The sequence below is a fragment of the Neophocaena asiaeorientalis genome, unplaced genomic scaffold, assembly GCF_003031525.2.
Source record: "Neophocaena asiaeorientalis asiaeorientalis breed wild unplaced genomic scaffold, Neophocaena_asiaeorientalis_V1.1 scaffold135, whole genome shotgun sequence".
In the NCBI taxonomy this organism is placed as follows: Eukaryota; Metazoa; Chordata; class Mammalia; order Artiodactyla; family Phocoenidae; genus Neophocaena; species Neophocaena asiaeorientalis.
Window position 1 is genome coordinate 773459 of NW_020175190.1, and position 22897 is coordinate 796355.

Sequence of the window (22897 nt, forward strand, 5' to 3'; positions counted from 1 at the left end):
ATTGTCCATAGGTGTCTGGGTTTACATCTGGGTTGTTTATTCTGTTCCATTGATCCATATGTCTGTTTTTGTGCCAGTACTGTGCTGTTTTGATTACTGTAGCTTTGTAGTATTGTCTGAAGTATGAGAGGGTTATGCCTCCACCTTCTTCTTTTTCCTCAGGATTGCTTTAGCAATTCTGGGTCTTTTGTGGTTCCATATAAATTTTAGGATTATTTGTTCTAGTTCTGTGAAAAATGTCATGGGTAATTTCATAGGGATTGCATTGACTCTGTAGATTGGTTTGGGTAGTATGGCCATTTTAGCAATATTAATTCCTCCAATCCAAGAGCATGAGATATCTTTCCATTTTTTTGAATCATCTTCAGTTTCCTTTATCAATGTTTTATAGTTCTCAGTGTGTAAGTCTTTCACCTCCTTGTTCAGGTTTATTCCTAAGTATTTTTTTTAATGTGATTTTAAACGGGATTGTTTTTTAACTTTCCCTTTCTGATATTTCATTGTTAGTGTAAAGAAGTGCAACCAATTTCTGTATATTTATCTTGTATACTGCTACCTTGCTGAATTTGTTTATCAGTTCTAGTAGTTTTTGTATGGAGTCTTTCAGGTTTTCTGCATATAATGACAGTTTTACCTCTTACCTTCCAAGTTGGATACGTTTTATTTCTTTTTCTTGTCTGATTGCTGTGGTTAGGACTTCCAGTACTATGTTGAATAGAAGTGGTGAGAGTGGGCATCCTTGTCTTGTTCCAGATTTTAGCAAGAAGGTGTTCAGCTTTTCACCGTTGAGTATTATATTGGCTGTGGGTCTGTCATAAGTAGCTTTTATTATGCTGAGATATGTTCCCTCTGTACCCATTTTGGTAAGAGTTTTTATCATGAATGGAGATTGAATTTTATCAGATGCTTTTTCCGTGTCTGTGGAGATGATCATGTGGTTTTTGTCTTTTCTTTTGTTAATGTGGTGTATCACATAGATTGATTTGTGTTTGTCGAACCATTCTTGTCACCCTGGGATAAGTCCAACTTGATCATAGGGTGTGATCCTTTTTATGTGTTGCTGGATTACATTTGCTAGTATTTTGTTGAGGATTTTTGCATCTATATTCATCAAAGGTAATGGCCTGTAATTTCTTTTTTGGTGGTGTCTTTGTCTGGTTTTGGTATCAGGGTGATGGTGGCTTCATAGAATGACTTTGGGAGTGTTCCCTCCTCTTCAGTCTTTCGGAAGAGTTTGAGAAGGATCAGTATAAGTTCTTCTTTGTATGTTTGGTAGAATTCCCCAGTGATTGGCTGCTCTTTTTTAAGCCCCACCAACAGTGTCATTGATGTCCGGCAGGTGGATTCATCACCTCTTAGAATGTGAGAACTGGAAGGACACGTAGGGGTCACCTGATCAAGAGTCCCGTCTTATAGAAGAGAAAACTGAGGCCTGGAGAAGTGAAGTGGGCCTCATTGAAGGCCAAGGTCAAAGGGGTTTGAGTGCCAGGTCTTCTCCCAGTGTCAGATCCCTTGAATACTGGCGGGTTTTTTTGATGTTTCTCTGCCACAAGCTACTGCCCTCCATATGTCAGGTCCTTCCCTTAGAAGGAGTCAGGCCTCAAGGAAAGGGCAGCACAGTTGTTCCTGAGGCTGTAGCAAGTGTGGTCGAAGGTACTCTGAGCAGTCTGTCTTATTACAGAATGCATCTGTGAGTCTTTATGACAGGGGTGGGCAGAAGAAGCAACACCAGCACAAAAAGGGGCCTGGGTGCTTGATGTTTGAATCACTTTTTGGTCTCCCAGTAAGACACTGTCACTGAACCTGGTGAAAGAGGAAAGACTCTGTGTTCTTGTTGCTCAGATAGGGTTTCCTGCCAGCCTTGGGGAGTAACTGCAGCCTTTGTTTTTGTGCTTGAAGATATTCTGCAAAGGTAAAAACACATCTGCCACTTGGCTGTGAGATCTCGGAGTGCACTATAACCTTAGAGCCCAACAGCCCCAATTACTCACATAATCTATCCTTCCAGATATTAGAGGCGGTTTTCACTTTCCTAGGGATTAGTGGGCTCTGGGTGAGGCTTAGGAAATGGAGAACAGCAGCCACAGGAAGCGGGAAGGTAGTGGCAGTTCGGAGGCAGGGATGTGATTTCTGTGCTGGGATTAGCTGGGGAGGTTTCTGGTGTAGATGCCACCCCTGCTGGCCCAGAGCTGGAAACCAGTGGCTGTGGTGGGAGAAGCACAGAAACAGAACTGAACCCTTCTCACGGCTTCTGTTGAGGCTCCTGGAACTCTGCACTGAATGTGTTCAGTGTTTGTCTCTCCACTTTGATTATAAACTCTTAAGACAGGATCTGGGTCTCACCACGATGATTCATGGGAAGTGCAGTGCCCAGCACAGAATGGGTGCTCACTAATGTCTGTTGAGTGAATAATTACAGCAGTAGCTACCATATTGGTGGGTACCTGCCAGTCCCAAGCAGTTTATGTGCATATTTGCATTAAAAAAAATCTGTACAGTAGCTCTTTGCAGCTGTTATAAAAGTGAGGAAACTAAGGATCAGAGATGTTCACTGACTTGTTCAAAACCACACAGATGGTAGTATCACTAGAAGTTACAATAAAAGTAGCAGTAAAAAAAAAAAGAAAAAGAAAGAAAAAAAGAGTAGCAGTAACTAATAATAATGAGGATGATGATGGCTACTATCACGTGAGTAATTCTTAAATTTCCCAGGCACCGTTTGAGGTTCTTTCATGTTTTAAGTTATTTAATCCTCAGAACAAACCAGAGTATGTTGTTATCCATTATACTTATCCAAGATCACTTAGGTAGTTAGAGGAAGCATGGGGATTTGAACTCATGTCTTCTGACCCCAACTCTTTCCCCTACATAACACTCTGCAAAGTTACAGGTGCAGTCATCAAGCCCAAGACTCTGGGGTGGGGGTCAGTTCTCCTGACCCTGGGGATAAGGGTGCTGTGGATGGGAGAGCTAGACTAAGCCCTGTGTGTGCGGCTTTTTCACATAGGCCCTCAGAAGCCCTCTGTCTTCCCTCTGCCACCTGCAAATTAGAGAAGTGGTGAAATCATGAAAACTAAAGAGAATGCCATTTTGGGTTCCTCAGTGCCTCAGCCCTTCTGAGCACAGGCTTCTGATGGCCAGACCCCAACCTGGGTTTCACACTTGAAAATGCAACCAAGAAACTCCTCATGGAATAAATAAAAAGGAGGTGGTCACTCAGAGTGGGTGTGACAGTCAAGAAAGTCCACATCTCTTGTGCATTGCCCAGCCCCACTGCTGCTCTCCAAATCTGAGGGTGACCATGTTAAGAAGGAGATAGGGGCCCACAGGACCTACTGACCAGTCGCCACTGACATGTCCTCATTCATGGAGTCAAGCTTGAAGCTTGATTTCTGCACCGTCCAGCTCTGCCACTGAAGACTGCTGTAGATTATTGCCAAGGCTTCAGGAACCAGCTGGTACAGCAAGGATGACGGTGCTAACAGATGTAACATTGGTCATAGTCACAGTGGCTGCTGGTTATGGGGCAGTCACCTCACACCAGGGATTGAAGTAAGCCCTTCATGTGTGTCATCTCGGTTATCCCTCACAGCAACCCAACAAGGGGCATGACTGTGTCCCCCATTTTTCTAGTGAGGAAACAGATGCCATGGAGGTTTAACAGCTTTCCCTGCTCACACAGTTGACCCTAGTGCCGTGTTTCCTGAAGTGGCCATGCAAATAATCAGCCCATGAATGGTTCCTGTTGCCATCCTCCTGATTTCCTCGATGGCTCTATTGCCCAGACCCTTCCTTGAGGGCACCATTCAAGTGGCCCTTTCTTGATGTCTTTTCTCCATCAGGGCAGTTCTGAGTTGCCTGTTTGAACCTGATCTTACCCAGGTAACAGGGTGGAGTCAGGATAACAGAATGAAGGAGAGGAGACTCTGAAAAAGGGAGTATCAGGATATGATAACAAGGGAGTCTGTATCGGAACCAGTTTTTGGCTCCCAGATTTGTACCCCCCACTGGGGCCAGGCAGCTGCTGTCTGTGGAGGTAAGAGACTGGAGCCAGTCCGGAATGCAGCATGAATCCTAAGCCTGACTGTGGGCAAATGGTTTAATGGCTCTGAATCTGTTTTCTGATCTATAAAAGGGGATAAGTACACTATGTATCTCATAGGATTGTCATAAGGACAAAGGAGCTAATGTGTATAAAGCTCTTTAGGACAGTGCCTGGCACAGAGAAAGCAGTCAGAAAATATGAGCTGAAATAACAAAAGAAAAACCCTGCCTTGCAGGGTAGTGAGGATTTGAGTCACTTGGCTCACTGTAGGGACCCGGTACTCGCAGCTAGTGAATGAACACATGAAAACCTTCAGGGGCTCCTAGAATGCTCGCACTACTAGTTCCAATGTGGAAGGTGCTTTCTTCCCTCACGATAACCTTGGAGCTTGCAGTGGCTCCATGGAGGGAAGGCAGCTTCCGTGGATTATAAATTCCGTTAGCCACCTGTGCTGACTCTGCTCGGCACATTTTGTAATGGGTTTGGTTTGCTGTTTGAATCAGTAGAATCTGGGGGATGGTCTGCTCAAAATCTGTACATTCAGCCAGGATTTAGTAAGTGCCTCCTTGTTGTCAGGTGCTGCTGGGAGCCCAGAGACGCTCAGGCGTGACCTTCTTTTGGGGTCACCCGCCCTGTTCCTCACAAAACTTGTGTTTTTCACCCCCCACTTTTAGTTCCTGTCACTCCCAAAGTGCTTCCTCCATCCTTAGCTCTCATCCTTCAGCCCACACCCTGATTATTCATTTACACATTTAACAAGTATTTATTGAGTGCATACTGTGTACCAGGCTGTGGAGGTAGAGCAGGAAATAAGATGGACACAGGCCCTACATTCTTGGAGTTTCCGTTTCCTCCCCTGACCTCTTTTACCAGGACAGATCCTGCTGTGTCAACCCTGGAGTGCCTGTACCTGCCCTTTAAGAATAGCTGCACAGATTTTGATTGGTTGATTATTTGTTTCGTATTGGCTCTGTTATTAGCCTGTGAGCTCCTGGAGGGTGGGAATCAAGTACTTAGTAAATATTTGTTGAATGACTGAACCAACAAATGCACAAGTATGTATTCAGCAAGCCCATGGCCCAACAGATGTTGTCCAACGGGGACCTTAGACCTTCGCTGCTCTGCTCAGACTTCTCCTCTCTCTTCCATAGAAATCTCCAATCTGCTGGTGGCCACCAAGAAAGCCCAGGAGTGGCAGCCTGTCTACCCCATGAGCCAGCTGAGTTTTGATCGGATCCTCAAGAAAGATATTATGCAGGTGAGTCACTGCTGCAGGTCCAGCCCTGGTCCTGCCTTCCCACAGCAGAAAAGCCTGGGGAATGTGGGGAGGAGGAAGTCGGGTTTGGGGAGACCCTGGTGGAAGAAGAGCAAGACTTCCACTTGATAGGTAAAGCTGGTCAGCCAGTTCCCTGCTGTCCAACCCGGCCTTGCTGATGCGCCCTAGAGGCTTGCTTTCTCCTTGAAAGAGCTGGGTTAGTCAAGTTTTGCAGGGTTATCTAGGGTGATAGGGACCTTCCATGCCTGGTCTTCTGCAGGTAGAAGTAGTTGGAGAACTTGGTGGGAATGCTGACAGGTCTCCACAGGGGAATATGGGCTGATGACCCTCATTGTCCCAAAACATGCTGTGTGAAAAAGCACTTCTGAATTTCAGTCCTGGGCTTTCTGATGACGTTTCCAGAAGGAGCAAAGCTGGGGGCACACAGAGCACAGTGAGGGAGCAGGAGATGCACCCTGGAGGAGAACTGTCTTGAGAATCAGATCCCTCAGACCAGTGTCCCAGCCTTGGGAGGCCTTTGCCCAGAGTCTGCAGCCTTAGGCAGGCCCAGTTTCTGTCGTAGCTGCCCTTGGGCCTTGCTAGGGTGTGAGGCCCATGGAACCCCCACTTTCCGTTCTGCATCCCCCTCCCCAGCCCCTTACACAGAGCCACACGCAGGGCGGGGAGGCTAAGGGGGTGGCGTGCCAGCAGCCTTGGAGGGAAGGAATCCACATAGGCCACTTACTGCCTGGCAGAGGCTGCATCACCTTGGAGGTGTTGGAGGGGAAATCGTGGGCTCACTGTCATTGAGGAGCGTGGCGGAGGGTGGCAAACGTGGGGCTGGCTTGTTCATTTACTGTTTGAAGCCGGTCCCTGAAATTGTTGGGGAGGTTTTGACCGAGTGGAAGTCCACAGCTGCAAGTGCCTTGCTTCACTTATGTAAATGCTTCACTGAAGGCCAGATCTTACTGTTCTGTCCCTCTGGTGGTTATCAGAGCTGTGTCCAGAGATTAAAATCGCAGATCAGCAGTACCCCAGCCTCTTTTCTGCCTGGAACTTGTCATGTACTTGGGGTCTTCCTTCTGTCCTTGCCCCTGAGTCTCTGGGCAGATTACCACCCTCTGCACCTGCAGCGTTCATTTAGCCAACAGTGATTGAGCAGTTGCCCATGCCAGGCATGACCGCCACCCTTGGCAGGCTCACAGTCCGGTGGGCGAGGCAGACTCTCGTCTATCTTAAGCAGATAGTTATACCACCAGGAGACAAGCCCTAAGTAGGGAAGTATGGCAGGATGTGGGACTGTCAGATGGTCATCCTACCTAGTCTTGGGGGGACAGCAGTGGCTTTCTGGGGGAAGTGGCATCAAAGCAGAGCCCCAGAGGATGGACAAGCGCTAGACAAAGGCAGAAGGCGCAGCGTGGAGGGAGGCTGAGGTGGTACACGCAGGGGCCTCTGGGTTGCTGTGGAATCCTGACAGCACAGAGCCATATGACTTGGCCCTGGAATAAGCAGCCCTTCCGAGGAAGAGTAATTATTCTGAAAGCATCTGGCTTTTGTGGGATGTTCTGGGAATGCAACTTCCCATAATCTTGATGTATCGCTTCATGACACATGCAGCTTTAATGAATAGTCACAGGACCTTGCCAGGATATAGGAGACAGGGCAGATGTATCACCATTCTGCTATGACAGATGACAGATGGTGGTGTTTGTGCAAATTAACATACCCAGTTAACGATTGTGTACTTTTTTTTTTTTTTTTTTTTTTGCGGTACGTGGGCCTCTCACTGCTGTGGCCTCTCCCGCTGCAGAGCACAGGCTCCGGACGCGCAGGCCCAGCGGCCATGGCTTACGGGCCCAGCCGCTCCGCGGCATGTGGGATCCTCCCAGACCGGGGCACGAACCTGTGTCCCTTGCATCGGCAGGCGGACTCTCAACCACTGCGCCACCAGGGAAGCCCGATTGTGTACATTCTTGAGGGAGACAGAAATCAGCTGAGGGAGTCAGCCACAATGCATTTTCTGTATTTATAGGTGGTCCTAGGATAATAGAATAATAGAACTCCAAATAATAAGTTTTGTGGGGTTAATGTCGATAGCCTGACAATGCCTGAGTTTCATGAATCACATTTTGATTTTCAAATATTAAGAGTATTTAAACCATAATTATTAAAGCTTAAGCTGGAACGGTCTTACAGACAGATCATTATGTTTGGGGCCTTGAGCAGGTGATCTCATTTAGTTCTTATGCTGCTCATTTGGTTTTATTATCCCTTTTCATATGTGGGGAAACTGAGGCCTGTCCCTCCAGTCTCTGCCTCTGTCTTTACATCACCTTCCTCTGGGGATTGCTAGGGCATATGTATGTATAAATTGTATGACTGATTTGAAAGCATGCATATGTGTACCCATGCATCAGATAGATGGATAGAAAATGAATAGTTTAGGTGTGGGAGGGCGATCAGACAAAACACACTGGCCCAGTGGATTGGCTTCTACCCACTGTGCGCCAGGAGGTGTTCTACCTAGTTCCTCATTTGATTCTTACACCAACCCTACGAGGCAGGTACATTGTTACGTTAACCCATTTACAGAAAGTGGGTGCCGATTGAGCGTGATGAAAGGAGGTCTCGAAGTTAAAAGGCCAGGAAGCAGTAGGGCTCACAAGCCTGTTCTCTTTGTACCCCAGCCTGTGAGTGGAGGAGCCTCCTGGGGGAGGGGGGAGGGAGGTCCTCTCTGAGTCTGTTCTGGAGGCCTGGGTGGGGGCTGATGTTGGTGGCTTTAGATGGCACTGTTGGAAGTTTTGTGAAAGGTCAGGGTTATGTTTCGGCCCCAGGCTGTTCCTGGAGGTAGATAGCGTGTTGCTGTTCAGAGAATATGAGGATTATTTCCTGGGGCCCAGGGAGTGCCACAGCTGTGTTTGGCCAAGTAGCTTTTTGTCACCTCTGGAGGCCTAACAGGACCAGGCACTGGAGAGGCTTGAGCTCCTGGGGCCCCTTTGCCGTTGCCCCATCCCTGCTAATGTATGCTCCCACTGAGGACTCAGTCCCAGACTCTGGCACCACTGAAGCCCTAGGGGGTGGTCACCCTAATTTCCTGCTTCCTCCTTCAGGGCGAGCACCTTGGGAGAGGCACGCGAACACACATCTACTCTGGGACCCTCATGGATTACAAGGATGACGAAGGAACTTCCGAAGAGAAGAGAATAAAAGTGATCCTCAAAGTCTTAGACCCCAGCCACAGGGACATTTCTCTGGCAAGTGTCTTCCTCACAACCCCACCCTCTCCCCTCCCTCATTTCTGGAGCCAGTAGAGCACAGTGGGCTAAGAAGAGCCTTTGCCCTGATTTTGGGCCTGTCCGTCCCAGTACGTCCCACTCTCTCCCATTTCCTTCCTAGAGGTCCATGTGGCAATGCCATGGAGCCCCAGACTCTAGCTGAATGGTCTCAAAGTGCCTGATGCAGTCCAGGCTGTCACTTCAGAGTCTGGGAAAGTAAAGCCCAGAGCAGTAAAATGACTTACCCCGGATCCCACAAACTGTTAGAGAGTGGTAAAGCCAAGTCTTGACAGACATCTGCTGCCTTGGTTTTCCTTTTATTCTAATATAGTGTCAAACGTTGTTATTTCCCAAAGTTTGAAGGAAGAGGAAGTGGTGGACATGAGTATCGAATGGGGACGTTGTCAGCCAGCCTATCCCGCCAGCCTGGCTCTGCATCCTATTAGGTTTTCTAAATGAGTCCTATGTCCCAGCTAGATGGCCCTCACAGTTGAGGCTTGGCAGTGCCTCTGGGTAGTTGAGGCCAGGGGAGTAGTTTCAGGGCTTGGGATGAGGACAGTGGTGACCTTTCCTGGGCTCCACTGGCTTTCCTCTCAGCTGAGCCCCTTTAGGATCAGACAGTGCAGGCTGGCCCTTGACATTTCTTCGTCCTTTTCTCCCACAGGCCTTCTTTGAGGCAGCCAGCATGATGAGACAGGTCTCCCATAAACACATCGTGTACCTCTATGGCGTTTGTGTCCGAGACGTGGAGAGTAAGTGTATTCTCTTTGGAAGGGGAAGTCGGCCCTGGCCAGGGAGCATGGTTGCTGTGAAGATGAGTGGGAGCTGATACCCCCCCTCACGTCGCCCAGGCTTCTTGCCTTTCTTTTTGCAATCAAGGAATTCAAAGTACTGAGCTGGTCGGTTGCTTACATTAATGGAACTAGATCCCATCTGTTTTTCACTAATTTCTTGAGTGTTTACTTCTTGCCAGCTCTGGGCCCCACGCTGTGCTAGACTCGGGAGGTAGGGAGTGAGTGAGCTGAGTTCATTGCCCAGAGAGTCAGAGTAGGAGGAGCTCCAGGCTGGGCTTGAACCCAGGCCCTTCCGACTCTGAAGCACTCTACCATTGGCACCCCCAGGCGGAGTACCAGCCATTAAAGTGAGCTCTCGTAAGGGGATGAGGGAGGGTGCTGTCCCAGATGGACAGAAGGTTGCAGGTGTGGCTGTTCTTGTGTTTGTAGATATCATGGTGGAAGAGTTTGTGGAGGGAGGGCCCCTGGATCTCTTCATGCACCGGAAAAGTGATGTCCTCACCACACCCTGGAAGTTCAAAGTTGCCAAACAGCTGGCCAGCGCCCTGAGTTACTTGGTAAGTATGTTCTGATGTCTGTGGTGGTCCCCATCAGGAGCCAGAATGTGGGGAGGCAGGAAGGAGGTACCAGCCAAGCAGGCTGGAGAGCCCAGGCTCTTCACCTAAACACAGGTGTGCCTGGTGCTTAGTGAAAGCCATCATCGTGGGCTGTTCTGTGGGCTTACATATGAATCCTGCTTAGAGGGAAATTTTTATCACTTCAGAGGACTGACTTCCATACTGCAGTGTGTAATAAGAGTAGAAATACTACAGTACTTGTTAATGAGTGAATGAAACTATTAGCATCAATAGTAGCTCACATTTATTGAGTGCTTACCATGGCTCAGCTGTTCAGGTGTTTTTCAGGCTCTGATAATCACTTTAATTCTCACAAAAGCCCTATGAGGCATGCTCCATTGTTATCCCTGGTTCACTGATGAGGGAACTGGAGTAAAGGGATGTTATATAATGTGCCTGAGTCACACAGATCATCGGCAGGAGAGCTAAGCTGCCCGGGTCTGGCTGGGGCTGGGGAATGTGGATTATGACCTGTGGGAAACAGGAGAGACAGTGGGAAGGAGGGCAGCTCCATGGGCAACTTTGCTGAGCTCTGCCTTTTCACTCTGCAGGAGGATAAAGATCTGGTCCACGGAAATGTGTGCACTAAAAACCTCCTCCTGGCCCGCGAGGGCACTGACAGCGAGTGCGGCCCCTTCATCAAGCTCAGTGACCCCGGCATCCCCGTCACTGTGCTGTCCAGGCAAGGTGTGTCCTCCCTTCCTCCCATCTCCTGCCCCACCCATCCCCTTCCCCCACCCTCAGCCAGGGACAGGCCAGCAGGGAAGGGGGCTGGGCTGGGGTTCTGCCTCATTTTAGAAAGCACACTTCTGCAAAAGGCAGCTGTGCTTCTGCCCAGCCCTGGGGGCAGGGGAGGTGTCACGCGTGCAAGGGTCGGTCCCTGCCCTCAAGGAGCTGACTGTGCAGTAGGAGAAACACAACTGAGCTGGGGCAGGTCTGGTCTTGCGATGAAGGAGCTGTGTTTAAGGTGCCAGGGCAGCACCTTGTTCAAGGGGAGGCCAAGGGCCTGGGGTGGTCAGAGATGTGTCGGGAGGAGTGGGACCTGGGTCCTACCTGTGTTTGTTTTGAAATCCACTGTAAGCAACTACAATAAAAATTCAAAACAAAACAAAACAAGAAATCCACTGTAGTTAGTGAGCAGTTTGGGGAGGCACCTTAGCAATTGCTGTGGTCTTGCAGCTTCTCTTTGAATGAGGTCATCATGAGTTGAGGACTCCAAAGGAGAGGGCAGACCTGGGAGCTGAGACACTAAGCAGTGCCGCACAGGTCATGCTCTACCTGTAGGTCATACGTGGGATACCAGTGCACCCCTGGGCCCTTGCAGGGCGGTATGCAGAGTATGGGGGTAAGCCTGTGCCCACTCTGCATCTGTCGGCCTCTCCTTCTTAAGCCTTTGTCCATGTGCCCCCCTGTTCTCCCTCCCCAGGGTGTTGGCTTCCACCCTGGGGTGCTTTGCTCCTTCTGAGGCCACAGCTTCAAAGACTGACTCACATGACCTTCTTGGGGAGTTTGTGTTAAACAGACACAGCTGCAGGCCCTGACTCAGACAGATGCATTGGAAAGGCCAGGGCTGAGAGACCTGGAAAACCGCCCCTTTCACAAACTCCCTGCAGGACCAGGGCAGCCATGGTCCATGTTTGGAAAACACTACTTGAAAGAGTTTCGTAACTCCCAGTTCTTGCTGCAATGGCAGTGATATGCTCCCCAGGTGATTGCAGAAACTGATCTGTAAATTTTTCTTGTCTTTTCCAGAGTGCATAGAACGAATCCCATGGATCGCTCCTGAGTGTGTTGAAGACTCCAAGAACCTGAGTGTGGCCGCTGACAAGTGGAGCTTTGGAACCACGCTCTGGGAGATCTGCTACAATGGCGAGATCCCCTTGAAAGACAAGACACTGATTGAGGTGAGTTGCTTTCCCGGGTGTGAGCTGAGTGAGGACCCCTTGGACACTCATGGGTGTCTCAGGAGTTATCAGGAAGCCTCATATTGTGGGAGGAGACGGGCACGGGATAGACTCTCCTCCACAAGCTTACACTGCCTGTGTGACCTTGCAAATGTTACTTAATTTCCTTGGGCCTTGGTTTCATCATCTGTAAAATGGGAATAAATAATACCTACTTTGCAGGGTTGTTGTGAAGATTAAGTAAATAATGCGTGTAGAGTCCCAGGTACACAATATGTGCTCAGTAGATTGCTATAGCATTGCAAAATTAACACCCAGATACTTATTGCGTTCCTCCTGTGTACCAGGCGTTGTCCTAAGTTAAAGCTGGGGGTTCACAATGAAACAGACACAGGCCTTGCCTACCCTTGAGGACCTTAGGGTATAGTAGGAGAGTTGGGCTAAAACAGCGATAAGGATTCCACACATAATATCTGAAATCATCACCTTAAGAGCCCTGCATGTTGGGTAGGGCAGTGTCATTACCCTTGTTTTACAGGTCAGGTAACAGATGCAGGTGGCCCAAGGCCCGGGTTCCTTAGCTAGAATGCAGAACCTCGAGGCTGACCCTTTCTCATGTTCACTTGCAGAAAGCTAGTGGAGGCTGTAACTCCAAAGGGATAAAGCAGTGAAAGTTAGAGTGAAGGACCACTGATCCCAACTCACTGATTTGATTATTAGGGTGTGTCTTGTGTCTTTAGAGGCGCAGACATCACTTTTAGCTGGGAGGGAATGATCAAAGTCCAAGGGAGGGTGGCATTTCAGTTGTCTACAGGGAGCAGTTTCATTTGCCTGGAGTGTGGAGAGGAATGACAGGTAAAAAGGTGGGAAGGGTCCTTTGAGGTCGGATTGTATAGAGGACCTGAATGCCAGGCTGCAGAATTTTACTGGGGTGATGTGGGGCATTGAAGGGTTTGGGTGGGGGAGCCAGGTGCTCGGAGGCCAGACTGGGCACAGTTCATCTGGATGGTGGTTGGATGGACAGGCTGAGGAGAGGCCTCTTGCTCTGAGGCTCTCAGTGGCGACAGCCTGAACCAGGAAGTGGCAGTGAGGATCCAGAGTGGAGGGTGCACGTGGAGGAGATACCGAAGAGGCAAAAGAACCTTTAACCTGTTAGCCTTTTGCCAGGTAAACATGGTGCAGGACTTGGGAAAGAGGAGTTAAGCTAAAACCTACAGAGAAACCGTCACATCCATAGATCTGTATTTAGGATTTTCAGCTGGGGCTTTTGGGAGTCATTTTATTTTTAACTTCCTTGGAAACAAAACAGCATACCCTTTGCTGTCAGTCAATATTTACTGAGCACCTCCTGTGTACCCAGAACTGAGCAGAATACAGAGATGGTGTAAGGAAAGGTCTGTCCCTTTGATAAAGGAGGGTCTGTCTCTTCTCCCAGGTACCCTTGGGTGGGTTGGGCGACCTTTCCCCCTGGCTCTACTGGAGCCTGGAAGAGTGAGAGACACTCCAAGGCAGGGGGAGCTCTCAGCTCCTTAATTCCAACCCGTCTTCCTCCTCTCCTCTGGGGCCTGCCCCCACCCCACCCTAGGACCCACAGGGACCAGAAGAGAAACTAGTACCCTTGAGAGTCAGCTACAGACCAGAGCCTAAAGTGTAGCAAATTAACTTAATTTTTTTAAAAGGGCATCAATTATTCGTTTCAGAATTTTAAAGTATTAACCCCGTTGATGAGAATTTAGAAAACAGAGAAAAGTATTTTTAAAAAAGAAATTATTAATCACTATATTCTGGTCACCCCTAACTAATATTTAACACTTTGGCGTATTGTCTTCCAGTCTGTTTATATCTCTCTTTTTTAAACAAACTTGGGACCATGCTAGTTATTTTTTCATTTTATGTTGTATATTTATTCATTTAATGTTGTGAGTACTTTGCTATACGATTAAATAAGTCTTACAGTTTTTACTAATTTGATGTAAGAGTTGTTTCATTAAACTCTGATTTATTTAACTAATTTTATATTTGGCATTGAGGTTGTCTTCAAATTTGTAATGTTCTGTCTAATTCTGCAGGGAATATCTTTAAACATAAATCTTTGTTTCTGACTAATATTTCTGAGTCGTTCAGTAATTGCAATTAATGAGAGTTTGAAGAATCTGAAGATTTCTACACATGTTGCCAAATCATATTCCAGAAGGTTGCATGACTTTGCTGTAATACAGCTTATTTGGGACTGGGTGGGATATACTGCCTGTTTTCCTTGAATTCGGATTATTTTAGTATCCAGGACTAAGATTTCCCACAGCTAGAGAAAGGCAGCATTAGCACCCACGTTTATGACGTCTACTTTTAAGCAAAGCTGTTGGGAGTTAAATTAGGGATTGTTAGGTAACTCCTTCTGACCTGGGGCTAAAAGGTCTGTGAGTGGTTCCTTTGGTTTCTTTCATGTGGTCCACTTCTTTGCAGAAAGAGAGGTTCTATGAAAGCCGGTGCAGGCCAGTGACCCCGTCTTGTAAGGAGCTAGCTGACCTTATGACCCGCTGCATGAACTACGACCCCAACCAGAGACCCTTCTTCCGAGCCATCATGAGAGACATCAATAAGCTGGAGGAGCAGAGTAAGACTCTGCCTTGAGCTGTTTAACCAAGACCAGCCAATGCCCGGGGGAGGGAGGGATAACAAGGAGCCTGTGAGGGGCAATCACTCCTTTTTAACATGTTCTCTTTTCTCTTCTGTTAGATCCAGACATCGTATCAGAAAAAAAGCCAGCAACTGAAGTGGATCCCACACATTTTGAAAAGCGGTTCTTAAAGAGGATCCGTGACTTGGGAGAGGCAAGTTATACTCGAGTCTCTGCTGACCACTTAACCTCTGTGGATATCTAAAGCTGCTCTCCATTCTCTCTCATTTTGGGTCAAAGTTTATAGGAGAAAGCATCTTACTGTGTTTTCTTTAGGATTGTGTGTTTTTCCATTTGACACACGGTGGCAGCCTGTCCACAGGACATTGATCAGCTCCCTCAGGAGACTTGGTCTCTAAGGGACAAAGAGAATGAAAAGGGGGGATCCATCCATGGGGGATGGATATAGATATGGTGGAAATAGAGAAGTCCCTACCTCTGACTTTTCTGGGAATACATATCCTGTGAGGCTGCTTAAATGAGGGAGGGATTTATTTCACAGAACACCGAAATAGAATTTTAGCTTTTCCTCTGGACCTTGAATGGCAGTTTCCTGACAGTAAATGTGACTAGAGAAGCTACTGGAATTTGCATCTTTATACAGATTTTCTGTAGTTAATAAAGGCTGTGCTACCTTGAGTACCTGCCATGTGCCAAGTCCGAGTGCTGGCATTCTACAGGCACAGTGTTCCTGCTTCCTCACAGCATCCCCAAGGGTTTATTACCACTGTATACATTGAGCACCTCTGGAGCCAGCTCAGAAGGTGGGGTGACCAGGCTCGAAAGGATCGAATCACTAGCAGGTGGCTTAGCTGGGATCTAATCCACGTCTTCTAAAGACTCCTCATGCCTTGCTCTTTGTAGCCACATCGTGGTGCCTCCTGTAGCGTGGACCCAGGGCTGTCAAAGAATGTCGAGGTTGTCCTGCATGTCCAGAAATAACCTCCATTTCCTTTTGGGTTACACTTCCGTAGAAATTGGGATGGATGTGTTGGTTCACCAGTCACTTGATCCTTTTCTTGTCTTAGCTCAGTAATAGAAGGAATGGCAGGTAAGCCAAGTGGGGAAGAGCCCAGGTAGGAGCTTGCTGCCTGCAGGGTCAGACTGTGCGTGCACCCCCGCCTTCAGGGGAACAGCACGAGGAGCAAGGCTCATCTTTGAAGTGTGTCCTGCTGGCCCAGGCCGGGGCTTCTCTGATCAAGCACGTGTATCTTTCCCTCCAGGGCCACTTTGGGAAGGTCGAGCTCTGCAGGTATGACCCTGAGGGGGACAATACAGGGGAGCAGGTGGCCGTCAAATCCCTGAAGCCCGAGAGCGGAGGGAACCACATAGCTGATCTGAAGAAGGAAATTGAAATCTTAAGAAACCTTTATCATGAGAACATTGTGAAGTATAAAGGCATCTGCACAGAAGACGGTATGTTGTGCAAAGTTGGTTTAAAGACTGAGTGACTATCTGGGGTCATGAAGGCCAGTGCTGAGCAGGCAGCGCCCTTGGCCTCATCTAGGCTGCCTGAGTGCTAGCTGATGGCCCCCGGAGCTCTAGGGCTTCGAAGCAGCATGCACTGTCAGAACCCTGAGCAGCTGCAGAGCTCCCGGGAAAGCTGCCCAGCCTCCCCCGCGCCAGGCGGGGGGGTGATTCCAGCATTGTCTCTTTTGGCTGTTCCTACACCCACACTGGGGATTGGACTTCCCCTGTCCTGATATTTGCACACGAGGGCACAGAGACCAGATGAAACTGATGCCCACTCCTCCCCTTTCCCTGTTCTTTTGATCCAGCACTAAGCAGGGTACTTCGTTTTCTAGTTTTCTAAATCACGGTGGCAAGTAGTGTTTACTAATAAGTGTATCTTTTTTACAAGCCAGTACAATACTCATGTATTATATTTTAAAATTGTTAGTGAGATGATGTAGCTCATAATATTTAAAAATCATCATTTGCCTAGTGGTTTGCAGAACACTGTGTTGTCTCAGTGAGCGCTGATGACCCTAGGGTAGGTACCCTGTTCACTGCTGAGGATCCCAAGACTCTGAAACCTGTGAGGTTAAGCAACTTGCCTGTGATTCAGGTCCTCTGTCTCCAGATCCTGTGCCCTTTACTCCCACAGTTCCTTCATTTGGCAACCTTGTACTGATGGTTTTTTTGTTTTTTCGTGTCTTTTTTCTAAACAGGAGGAAACGGTATTAAGCTCATCATGGAATTTCTGCCTTCAGGAAGTCTTAAGGAGTATCTTCCAAAGAATAAGAACAAAATTAACCTCAAACAGCAGTTAAAATATGCCGTTCAGATTTGTAAGGTAAAAAGAAAAAAAAAAAAAAAAAAGAGCCTGGTAAAAATTTATAAATCAGGCACTCTGTCCTGGGTAATTGGTTTGTAATTAGGCTGCAAGTGGAAAATAATTTCCAATAATTGTACTGAGTTTATTTTGTTCTGCATGATTTGGATTGAAAATTAGCCTCTGCTAAGAAAGTGAACTGATTTGTTAATATGGTTTCTTTAATGTGTATTTCTTGGAATCAGGTTGGTCTAACTATTTTTGCAAAGAAGTAAAAACAAAAGAAGTGGTATGTGAATGAAATGATATATATATATATTTTTTTGTTATGAAGTGGTAGATACAGAATCCAATCTGAACTGACCTTCAGCAATGTGCTCTGCCTTTTCTTCTCTCCCTCAGGGAATGGACTATTTGGGTTCTCGGCAATACGTTCACCGTGACTTAGCAGCAAGAAATGTCCTTGTTGAGAGTGAACACCAAGTGAAAATTGGGGACTTTGGTCTAACCAAAGCCATTGAAACTGATAAGGAGTACTACACAGTCAAGGACGATCGGGACAGCCCTGTGTTTTGGTAACTGAATCAAACAGATTTCATCAGTGCTTTATAGGGTTTCCACTGTTCTGATAGGTCCTTTCTAGCTATGTTAATGTCTCTTATTAGTCCAGATTAGAAAAAGACTTAGATCATTTGGAATTGACTGATTTTTGCCTTCAAGAAACATCTTATAAGCTGTTTTACTGAAAACAACTCGCAGAAATGCCTGAGCTTCATAGGACAACATCTTCCAAGGAAGAAATCTCACAACGCCCAGCATCTCCATCTTGGCTGGAGAAGGCATTCCTCTGACACAGTTCTTAAAACTGTTAGCAGCTGGAGTAATCACATCCATGCAGAGGAAGTCTGGAGGGCAGGTAGGAGGAGGGGGCAGGAAGATGACAGGAAGGAGGTGACGAGTGGGCATTGGCAGATTCAGGTAGAGCCTGGACATAACAGAGCAAAAATCCATAAGCAGCTTGGCCATCTTCTCATGAATCACCAGAGTATCCTGGTTGGTGGGCCACCCCCTGACTTTGACCCCTCTCACCCTGGAACACTATCCAAGGGGGAAGCTGCTAAAGTCTCCACTCTGCGCTGTCCTGTAGAACTGACTGGCACCACGAGGTACATCCTGTATGGACACGACATGGGTCTCTTCCACCCACGGAGGCCAAACCTCCATTTATTCATTAAAGAAATATGTATCAAGGCCCTTCTTTGTGCCAGATACTAGAGATAACAAGGGTGAACAAGCCAACCAAGTTTAGAATTTAATGGGTGAGGCAGCCAATTTTGTGGTACCATAACCAGAAAAGGGTTCAGGCTTGGTTTTCTGGAAGTTCTTTTAAAATAAGGCCTTAAAAGATTGCTGGGGGTTTGTAAAGATGGTTAGAAGACAGCATGTATGGTGGCAAGAGTGAGACAGAGCAGTGGTTATCCTAGGAACTGGAATCAGCTCCGTGTGGCTGGATCATGAAGGGAGGTCTCAGCGGTTGCCAAGGCAATGCTCTGGACGCTGAGTTATGGAGCTGGGACTCCATCCCAAGAGCTTTGGGTTGCTGTTGGGGGGATTAAGGACAGGGACTTCTGTTTAAAAAGATCACTGTGGAAAGGAGGGGAGCAAGACTGGAGCCAGGGAGTCTGATTTGGCCAGAGCCAGTGATGGTGTGAACTAGGACAGCGATGATAGGGTTTAGAAGTGGGGAGGTTTGAGAAGTATTTCTCAGACTGGATATGGGGATGCCTCAGTTTCTGGCTCAGGCAATTGGGTATCATTCACCAAAACAGCTGACATTGGAAGAGGACTGGGCAGTAATTCACTGTTGACTCAATCTGAGCGTGCAGGCAAATGAAGCCCGGGCCTGTCGTCATCACCTCCTCCCCCCATCCCCTCCCCATGGAGAGCCTATGCTCTGCGAAATGAGGAGCACAGACTAGTCTGACTGATGTCTGGGAGCAAATGTGTAATGAGAGCCTATAGGGGTATTGTCCACATTATCAGATGTGCACCACAGCAGTATATGTGTGCCGGATGCATAATACACACTTAAATGTCTTAGAATATTAAATTCTAAGAAAAACCAGAGCACTGATTTTTCTGAGTGACTCTAATGCTTTTTGGAATATCCTTCCCAGGAAATGAAGTTTCAAGTTCTGCTTTCTTTCAGGTATGCTCCAGAATGTTTAATTCAGTGTAAGTTTTATATCGCCTCTGATGTCTGGTCTTTTGGAGTAACTCTGCATGAGCTGCTTACTTACTGTGATTCAGATTCCAGTCCCATGGCGGTAAGTCTTGCTTGTCCTTCGTATGAATCTAGCACCCACTTAAAATGTGTCCATCCTTCTGCTTTGTAAGTTTCATTCTTAAATGGGATCCAATCAGTGTGTTATAATGGAAACGAAAACTGTCTTGGACTTTTCATTTTTAAAGCCTTTTTATTGTTTTAATTTCCAGTTCTAGAAATTTTACTGTAATCTATCTGGTGTTTACATAAATATGTACAAAGTAAAATATTTTGTTTGGTTTTATTTTACATAGTTGTTCCTGAAAATGATAGGCCCAACTCATGGCCAGATGACAGTAACAAGACTTGTGAATACATTAAAAGAAGGAAAACGTTTGCCTTGTCCACCTAACTGTCCAGAAGAGGTATTTATGGGCCATTTCACAGTAATAAAACTCAGTTTTTACTGTTTTCACTGCTTGAATTACCCAGCATGGGATTGGAGTGGGGGAGCAGGAATGAATAGAAAACTCTTTTAAAATAGTTTTCAGAAGCTGAATTTCAGATAAGATACCTGAGAAAATCATCTTTGGGGCAGATGACAGCCACAAGTTTTATTCAAAGCAAGGGATTCCCTTCAGAAGTAGGCTCACCACAGTGAGCACCCTAAAGGAGCATATGTTGGTGTAGCCTTCCTGTGACAAATACATATAATGGCATTTTTGTGTGTAAGTTTATCCCACTTACCACAGCATTGTGACATCCAGTTTTCTGTATTTCTAACTGAACTGAGCCTTTAAGACTAATTCTGTAGACTATTTAAGGTGTACTGAATAGTATGTTTAAGCCAAAGAATGAAGCAGCCGGTAAGGAAATTTGGAGTCTAAACTGAGGTATAACTTCACCCTTAAACTGGTTTATAGTGATTAATGACCTGGATTTTTTTGCAAGGTCAGTTAAGTCATGAGCTTCTCAAATGTTATTTATGAGCTATAGATGTGTCACATTTTCTGTATTTTAAGTTATTCAAATATTCTTGTTTTCTAGTATTACTTATTAAGGGAAGTCATTCACGTTTTCAAAATTATGTTCTTCTTGGTGTTTCTATAATTTTTTTAAAAAGCTCCTAAACATTTTGACTTGTTATTTTTTCTTTTGACAGGTTTATCAACTTATGAGAAAATGCTGGGAATTCCAACCATCCATTCGGACAACCTTTCAGAACCTTATTGAGGGATTTGAAGCGCTTCTAAAATAAGAAGCATGAATAACATTTAAATTCTACTGTGTATCAAGTCCTCCTACCCCCAACCAATACCCAAGCCATTTTTAAAAAAAAGTGTTCTAACTGGAAAAAGTTTGTATTCTGTCTAAAAAGATACTGGGGTGCGTATCCTCGTATAAAGCACACTGTGTGGTGCTTAATATGTGTAAGTAAGTACTTCCTCTTTAAATCTGGCACCAGTAACATAGTGACAAATAATGACGACCAAAATATTAGAAAGCACTTAAGCACTCCTCCTTTTGGAAAGAATATACCACTGTTTCGTCTGGTTAGTTTACTATCAATCACAATTGAGTACCAGAATGGGATTTTTCAAAACAAGAGGAGCTGACCAAAGTAAAGTCTCAAGATGATTGCTTTTTCTTAGCTGCCAGTTGATGTGAAATGTTTTTCTGGCACATAAATCAAAGATAAAGATTGATGGACTTGGCCAATACTCTAATATGCCCTCAAATTTCAATATCTAAACAGTGATAGATGAAACATTCTTGAAATATTAGATACCAGTTAGTATACTGTTGTTGCTATACAAAAAGATGAGTGTATCCCTGTCAACAGTAGGACATAAACTTTGAGTTGTTTCTGCAGTGGCTTAGCTCCTGTCCCCTTGGGTGACCAGCGGAACCCATTTTTGAGAAAACTGGTCATACCCAGGGGGGCAGCTGTGGAATAGATACTTTGCTGCATGATGTTGATTCTTGAGAACTAAACCTGTGCCAGTGCTTCCCTAAACAGTATACCTTTAATCAGAATTGATTCCAAGAACCTGGATGCTGTTATACCTGCTTTTCAGAAATGTCAATGTGTATCCTTTTATAACTCTACCACTTTGGGGCAAGCTGTGCCAGCATTGGTTTTGGATGCTGAATGCATATATACCATGTACATTGCACTGTTTTTAGTGTTTCAGTACTTACCATCCATCTACAAGAGTCGATCACTATTTTGACCATCACCCTATGGCGCAAAACTTGAAAGACCCAGCTAGAGGCACTGTGGAGTTCAGGACCCACTAGGCAGTTTTCAGTTCGCTTGGAGGTAGCTGGGTAATCAAAAATGTCAAATCTCTGATTCAGTGTGAACCATAAGATCTTTTTGACCAGGAGTCTGAAAAACTTTTTGTTCATGCTGTCTAGCATTTGTTTGATACCATTACTTTTCACCTTTGAGCCTGAAAAAGAGTTGTGTATTGATTCAATGGCAACAGCCATTCAAATTTGTCTAGTAACCCTACATCACCAAGATCTCTGTCAAACCTGTGGCCACCCTACATGCACTTTGTTTACTCTTTATACAAATAAATATACTAGAGACTTCACATGCATGTGCCTTTTAATATTAAGAATTCATTTTCAAAGCATTTCAAACAAATTTGTTTACATAGAAAAATAACAGTATAGGCTGGGGGTGGGGAGAGCACTGGTAATGATCCTTATTACTAACAAACACCACTTGATTTGTACTTATCTGTTGTGTCCCAGCAATAATGGGGCACAGGCCAGTATGGGTGGCAGACCCACACTTGCTAACACAAAATACCTTTTGGTTCTTTCAACCTCTTCCTGCTTACATTTTTAAAATTCACCATCTTCCCTTTCTTCTATTTGTACTGTCATAGAGGTGTGACAAAGCACTGAAGAAGCTCAATGCAAACAGGAAAATGGGAAGAAGTGCAGAGCATGGAGAACCCATTATTCATCTGCTGAGTCACAATTGAGTGATGCCTATCCTGATCAGTTATTTATAGGTAGTATACTTATTAGAAATTATCTAATAGTTTAACTTTCTAGCTGTCATTTGCCAATAGAAGTTAACATAGGCAATACATTAGACCAAGTAAAATTCTTTACAAATCATACAACATGTGTACCAATTTTAAACTTCATAATTAAAACAGGAGAGAAACCTTCTATCATTGTCAGTAAGTCCCCTAAATATGATATTTAATGATCTTATTTCAAAAAGACTAGGATCACTGAGACCCCCTAAACTCCACATCATCAATTAATGTCTCATAACAAAGGACAAACTTAGAAATTTCTAGATAGCAAAAGGGTTTCTCATGCATTTAATACCAAGGTCTTCAGGAAACGGTGATTCAAAAGTTATATGCAATAAACACAATTCTTTCAAAAGTAAATTGGGTTAAATAGCTGATAATTTTTCAGCCTAATAACACACTGAAAAAGAATAATAGACAAAGCAGAGTGAGGTATAGCTTATTATCTCAAAATGGTTATAAATACTGTTACTCCATAACACTCCTTCAGAAAGGGCAGGATTGACTGCTTTACTATATTGTGGAAATAGGGCATCTGATGACCAAAATGTGCCCTGTTCTAGTAAATGAATCATCACTATGCTATGAAATTAAGACACAGAAACCTATTGTTCCTTGCCACTTACAAATCTGTTGTAAAAGTTAAAGGTCTTTTTGTAGGTGTGAAGTAAAAGGATTAGGGAATTAATGGTATCAGATCAGGAGTCTGTGAACTTTATAAAGG

The 22897-nt window shown here is 45.6% G+C and overlaps 1 protein-coding gene across 4 annotated transcripts in view; it reads left to right on the forward strand.

Annotated features, from left to right (window-relative positions):
• JAK1 (Janus kinase 1) overlaps window positions 1-21711 on the forward strand; it is a 137208-nt gene extending 115497 nt beyond the window's left edge. For all 4 annotated transcript variants that reach the window (XM_024764756.1, XM_024764758.1, XM_024764757.1 and 1 more), the window contains 14 exons: window positions 5197-5303; window positions 8411-8554; window positions 9240-9327; window positions 9799-9926; window positions 10538-10673; window positions 11739-11890; window positions 14354-14504; window positions 14627-14721; window positions 15791-15983; window positions 16739-16863; window positions 17245-17417; window positions 19052-19169; window positions 19423-19533; window positions 20271-21711. In XM_024764756.1, the coding sequence (XP_024620524.1) occupies window positions 5197-5303; window positions 8411-8554; window positions 9240-9327; window positions 9799-9926; window positions 10538-10673; window positions 11739-11890; window positions 14354-14504; window positions 14627-14721; window positions 15791-15983; window positions 16739-16863; window positions 17245-17417; window positions 19052-19169; window positions 19423-19533; window positions 20271-20366 (1817 nt within the window). In that variant the 3' untranslated portion in view covers window positions 20367-21711. The remainder of the gene's footprint in view (window positions 1-5196; window positions 5304-8410; window positions 8555-9239; window positions 9328-9798; window positions 9927-10537; window positions 10674-11738; window positions 11891-14353; window positions 14505-14626; window positions 14722-15790; window positions 15984-16738; window positions 16864-17244; window positions 17418-19051; window positions 19170-19422; window positions 19534-20270) is intronic.
• The last annotated feature ends 1186 nt before the right edge of the window (window positions 21712-22897 follow it).